General features: G+C 27.5%; 1 protein-coding gene across 4 annotated transcripts in view; it reads left to right on the top strand.

Annotated features, from left to right (window-relative positions):
• Positions 1–6455, top strand: part of LOC105560731 (tachykinin-like peptides receptor 86C) — a 53325-nt gene that overhangs the window by 16273 nt on the left and 30597 nt on the right. For all 4 annotated transcript variants that reach the window (XM_012010093.1, XM_012010091.1, XM_012010094.1 and 1 more), the window contains one exon: positions 6135–6348. In XM_012010093.1, coding sequence (XP_011865483.1) covers positions 6135–6348 — 214 coding nt within the window. The remainder of the gene's footprint in view (positions 1–6134; positions 6349–6455) is intronic.

The following is a 6455-nucleotide window of genomic DNA, read 5'->3' as shown; positions in this document are numbered from 1 at the left end:
GTCTTGCGTAGCACCCTGTATGTCAAAATGAACATTTTTTTAATTGTAAAAACCTAATTTTAATACAATGGCAACATTACTGTTATATTTCGATTAAATTGAAATATTTTTGTGAGTACAGTGTTATACATTGTAATGCTTTATTACAATATATAATGTGTTACCAGAGTCCACGAGTTGTACAGAAGAGCTTAATTAAGTAACTGTACTATATATACTTATGGTTTAAGGCAAAGAAGACACTTAATTATACTACTTATGAGCGTTTAACTGTGCACTCCGAGCATTTCGGAAAAAATTTAATTACTGCAGTACTTTAAACTTCAGCATTCAGCATCGTTATACTTTCAAAGCGCGAAATAATAAATATATAATAAACTTTCTAAAGGCAAAAAATGGAGAAAAGCACTCAACTGATAAAAGGTAGCTAACCCAGTTTGTACACAATATGGAATTGCAACATGTGGTTGATGTATATAATACAAGTATAATATCACGGGTGCGTTATGATATTTTTGATACTCATAAAACACTTTAAAGCACTTCCATAAGCTGCACATGATTTCCCCGTAAAGTTGATTTTCCTTTCCTGTGGAGATAAGAAAAATTTAAAAAGGAAAGTGTATTTTTCTCGTTTCTTCTCTTCATGTGTTTATGCAGTAAAAATATAGTTTAACTTAATAGTAAATATTTATGTAGCATATAAACAATATTGTGTAATACAATATGATAATCTGATAACATTTGTAAAAGTTCTGTAGTTAAAATTTATTTGCAAAAAATAACTATTGTGTTTATATAACTATTTTATATACTATATCGTCAAATAAAATTAACATATAAGAAATTAAATGTTAAAAATATACATTTTTTCAAAAAGTATTCAATAAATATTCTACCAGAAATGTTTTAGTTTACGAAGTGTATACTATAGTTCTATTTTGTAACTTAAGCTAATAATTCAATCTTCAATTAGCAATTTTTGCCCTGCTATTTTCATTTTCGGTATAGGAATTTCAAGACAAGATAGCTTGGCTGCAGCTGATACCGTTTCCCCCTTTTGTTTTACCCCATCTCTATATTAAACGCTGTATTTGCCTCTCATATTCCACAATTTCCACAAATCGAGCGATTTGTATAGTATATACTCATATAGAAATATTTGTAGTACAGAACACGGTAGAACGTTTGTACTTCCGCTCACTGTTACTATCCTCGACATTTAAATTACATTTGTGATTGTTTTTAGTGTTATACAAATATTTGTAGCATATGTGGTAATTTGCCTTATTGTTATTTCATATGTGTAATTTAAATCTATGGTTTCAAAAAGCCATTCGCATAAAAATGTTAAATTATAAACACTGAAAATATTATGAAACACCTAAGACAGATAATAAGTTACAATTTAAAAAAAAGCCGAAACTAAAAATTTCTAAGAATGAGAATAAAAGATCATTTTTAATTTGTTTTCTTGACATCAAATGTCACTTGATGCATCGCAAGCCTTTAATGCAATTTAATCCGCAAATCGTCATACTACAAATTTCCACAGAGTTGAAGTTTCTGCATGGATAGACTCGCAATCCGCTTACGTTTGTTATGCACAAACGGTCGATTTTCATTGTCCGCTAATAGCGTAAATTGAGAAGTCTATATCAGTCACCACACAACACTTATCATAAATTCTTATTTATTTTCTAGCAAATCAGTTGGTATAATTGAAACAGCTTTTTGAAAATAATCCTCACTAACGAGAATTTCCAAAATGTGCAGTATTTGAAATATAGTTATAATATTATGTACCTTTAGTACATAGTTTAAATTATATGTCAGCAATTACAATGAAGATTTATACGTTGTTAATATTAGAAGAAAGTTCTCTATTATGAGATAGGCTCCTAATATGAGATAGCGGGGTTTCTGTTCAATTTTAGGCATTATATGTTGGTTCCACTATGAATTTATTGCCCTTGGAGTGAGATCTGTTTAGTGGAAAATTGAATGTTAGATCATGTAATCGTTGCAAAAAAGATTTGTGATTGAACCTGGACCTTGAAATCCTACTATCTCATATTAGAAGTCTGTCTCATAATTGAGGGCTTACCTCTATTAATATTTTTATATCCTTTTCTTGCACAAAATTTTAAAAAATTAAATAAAAATTAAAGAAATTGAAAAACACATTAAATATTCAATGTCTGTAATTTCTTATTTTCATAACAATTTATATATTTATATCCTTCTTTTCTTTGAGTTAGTAATATTCCAGTGCATGAATAAAATTGAAAGAAAATATTCAAGATAAGAAGAATACAACGTTTCTTTACATTTTAGATGACGAATAAAACGAGAAATTTCAATTTTGAAGAGAGTAGCAAAAATTATAGTTTCTTCTCGAGAAAATAATCTTACTTTATTTATAGCAATTTTAATATATAAATTCTTTTTGTGTTATATATGAAATAATTATTGCTTTTTTATATATTATATAAATTTTAATTGATTTTGGGACTGTCAAAGCTTTAGATATAAATCAACAACTTTTAATAAAGCAAAAATATCTTGTTTTAATATTCAAGAGTTTCTGGTTTGATAATAACTTTACATAAGTTTCATGAAAGATCAACTTCATAAAGAATTTCAAAAGAATTTGAAAATTTCTAGTGGCAATAATTTGAATTTCCACTAATATTTCCCGTGAAAATACGTCACACAATGAATGTCTTGAAGGATTTCACGTAATCTGATTCTCACAGTTTAAATTAAAATAATTTTCTTTGATTGGGTGCTATTATACATAAATTTCGAATACAAATTATATTTTTACCACAAGAATGAAATCAAAGAGAAACCAATTCTACTTCCATTTCTTATAATTAGTTTTATTTTCGAAATTGGAATTTTACAACTTTAATTTTGTAATTTAAAATATCTGTTTATATAAAAGAAAATTTTATCTGCATTTGTACACACACAAATTTCATTTAAGAAATAATTTTCTTATCGATCGCGCAAATAATTATTGAGATATAAAAGTGCATTGCGCATTAATCGTAAGTTCCGTTCTTTTTTCTTTGTCATTGCAATTACAGAAAACATATCGTATCGTAAAATCAAAATGTTGCATAGAATAATTAACGTTTATGAAAGATGGATATCATAAACTCAATATAACTTTCACAAAATTCAATGACCTAGAAATCTTACCAAATGCAAATTAGAAAATTAGTAATGCTCTGCAGTTATTGTTTTTGTATATTCACATATCTAAGTGAATATGCATGTTTCGAAAATAATAAGTTATATTTTTGCTGTTAACTGTAAAATAAAATATTTCATGATTTGTTGACACTATTGATGCAGATTACTGCTAACAGTCAGCGAAATTAATAATTTTGAGATTAACTGTATTCGTATATATGAAAATCTCGCTACAAAATATGAGAGAAAATAGGTAAAGTCTCATAATTAATTTATGTATTTAACATAAATTTTATATTTATTTAACATATAATCTTTTTTTTAACGATTGGCTGTTTAGTATTAATTTTCACTGCAATATCTATTATAATTTCAGAAGATCGATTTTTCTTAATCAATTACATATTTAAAAAGAAAAAGTTTTTCATTTTATAATAAATTTTGTAAATAAAAGCAAAATTTTTGAAATATTCTATTTCAAAAGTTTTTGAAAACAAAATAAATTCATTTTAAGAGAAAAATATACGTGCACTCATTAAATGCAATGAATGCGTTCTCAAGTATCGAATTTGTATTATATAACGGGAATATTATTTACACTTGTGTCAGACGAGATGCATAGTTAAATAAAGTTTATAAATAATAATATGTAACAAGATATTCTTTTTGCGTTTGCAGATATTGTTCGCATTCTTAAATAAATTTAATTTAGTCAATTAAGTATGATTATTAGATAAATGGCAATTAAACTTTATTGTAAAAGAAAAATTTGCACTTTAAAAAATTACTGAAATAATAAATAGTATAAAAGTTATTGTAATGTACACATATAGAAAGCTTGTCAATTTGTATTGACTGTTCTCTAAATTGCAAAGCAGTAGACACCGTAACTCAAGGTAATTCACGTTTGGCAGAGACAAATTGTCTTTTAAAAATCTAATAACTTGATTTGTAGGTACGGTGAAGATTTCTTTTCAACATAGTACAGATGTCAGTGTATTCACTGTTTGTCGAGGATACTTATAGTCTTCATAAAAATTGTAGCGCGCTATAAACTACAAATACTAAAAACGTTATATAAAACAATATTTAATTACTAATTAGAAATAATTATTAAAACACAGAGGACACAAAGAAAAAAATATTTGCGAGAAAACTTTGTAATTATTACCTTGTTTTTACCTATATACATTCTACATATAATTTATTTACATAATATAGATATGAAATGTACACGGAAAAAGTATATTTTTATAAACGTTTTATTATGAAAATTTAATCAATAAATTATTTTTTGCTTAAAGATTGCAGTAAATATTTTGTACAAATTTGAAATATGTATTGAGTGGATATATTAAAAATTATGTAATGTATCAAGATATAAAATCAAATATTGTAAAACAATAAATACAAATTTATTAATAGAATATTTAAACGTAGCGTTTTTGAAAGATACCGAACTGATTTCTAATTTCTGACTTCGAGTTGCACATCGCACTAAAACTTTGTCGCCGTACATCACCAAGATATATTATAGTTTTATTCTTTTTACGGCACGAGTTTTCTTAACTTTTTAAACTTGCCACATACCACTTGATGAAGTTCTTTGGAAACATTAATATTTCTCGCAAAGGGTATTGGAATACTCATGAAAAACTAGTAATGTGATATATTTTATTATTCGTTTTCTTCTTATTGTTAGTAGGTGTATTCAATGTTCTCAATAAATACATATTTAGTACGTGTACTTGCATATATTACTTATCAATATTTATGCGCTGTGAGGTATCATTAGCAGATACGGCAAGCGTAATAACAATTTTCTCTGAACCATAAAATGGTATTTAGAGTTTAAGCAAAAAAAAATGCCGTTACTACACGGAGAGAATTTTCTCTTAAAATTTATCCTGGAAATCATGTAATCGTGGGATAACACGGCATTTCGAAGAATTTTATGAAAGCTTGTTGAAATTGTATCATACATTTTGTTAGTAATTACACTTATTGTTAGTATACATTTTATTAGTAAAATGTATGGTAAAATTTCAGAAAGCTCTCATAAAGTTGTTCAAAATTCCATGTTGTCCCACAATTACACGATTTGCTGGGTAAATTTTAAGAGAAAATTCTCTCCATGTAAATATTATTTACCGTGATATTAAAAGGTATTGTCTCGTACGTGATATGTTTCTTACACGTACAAAAGCATAAGCTTACATCGTGATTTTTTATAAATATCGCAATATATTTGGCGTTATATATTTGTGATGTATTGTAAACTTTAAAAAAAATACTAACACTAATGTTATTTATAAGATTCAAATATATTTACTAGTTAAAACGGGATAATTTTTAAAAGCGTCCTTCCACGAAAAAATGATCAAAAATATTATAGAATCCAATCACTTTAAAAGCAAAACGTTTAAAACAATAAATCAATTAAGTTCATGAAATCGTATTATAATCGCATTATAACTTATAACACATCTGATCGACGGAAATAAGTTTTGTTGTTTCGTAATCAACATGAAATATGTATGATAATTTAATGGTTTTCACTCATTCTTCACGACACGATAACTTCTGTAAGAAAAATCGTAGAGAAATGGAAAGGAAGGATATCAAGTACAGATGTTTTATTTTTAAAGATATCTACGGACGGATTTCTTGCAACGGTAAATGTTTAGAATTTTAATAAGAAGGCGGAGACTTGCTGAAACGTGCGCGGAAAATTTACTGTCAATCATAGCTGTACAAGTAACGACGAGAGTCACAATAATGTTTTTGCAGAAAGTTCGCAATTTATAAGTAGAAAATAAAAACATAGGAGTTAGAAACGAGCATTAAAACATCTCCGTTAACACTCAGGAGTGCCATAAAGATATTAACATGACTTTTATAGGCTTCCCTTATTTGCTCTTCTGTTTCAGCTCATCGACGGATGCGTACCGTAACTAATTACTTCTTGGTAAATCTTTCCGTTGCGGATCTTATGATGTCATTGCTCAACTGCGCCTTCAACTTTATCTTCCTACTCAACTCTAATTGGCCCTTCGGAATGGTGTATTGCACCATCAACAACTTCGTAGCACACGTAACCGTCGCTTCTAGCGTTTTTACTCTCGTCGTAATTTCATTTGACAGGTAAGCTTTCATTAGAAATTTCTTTACACATATCTCTCCCTCTTCCTATCTCTTTTCTCTCGCGCAATACTATTTTTCAGCCAGTTCAGACTATTACAGTTATGAAA

Source organism: Vollenhovia emeryi, unplaced genomic scaffold, assembly GCF_000949405.1.
Source record: "Vollenhovia emeryi isolate VEMERY1.0 unplaced genomic scaffold, V.emery_V1.0 DF939223.1, whole genome shotgun sequence".
NCBI lineage: Eukaryota > Metazoa > Arthropoda > Insecta > Hymenoptera > Formicidae > Vollenhovia > Vollenhovia emeryi.
Note: the sequence above shows the minus strand (reverse complement) of the source record. Positions and strands in the feature narration are given on the sequence as shown.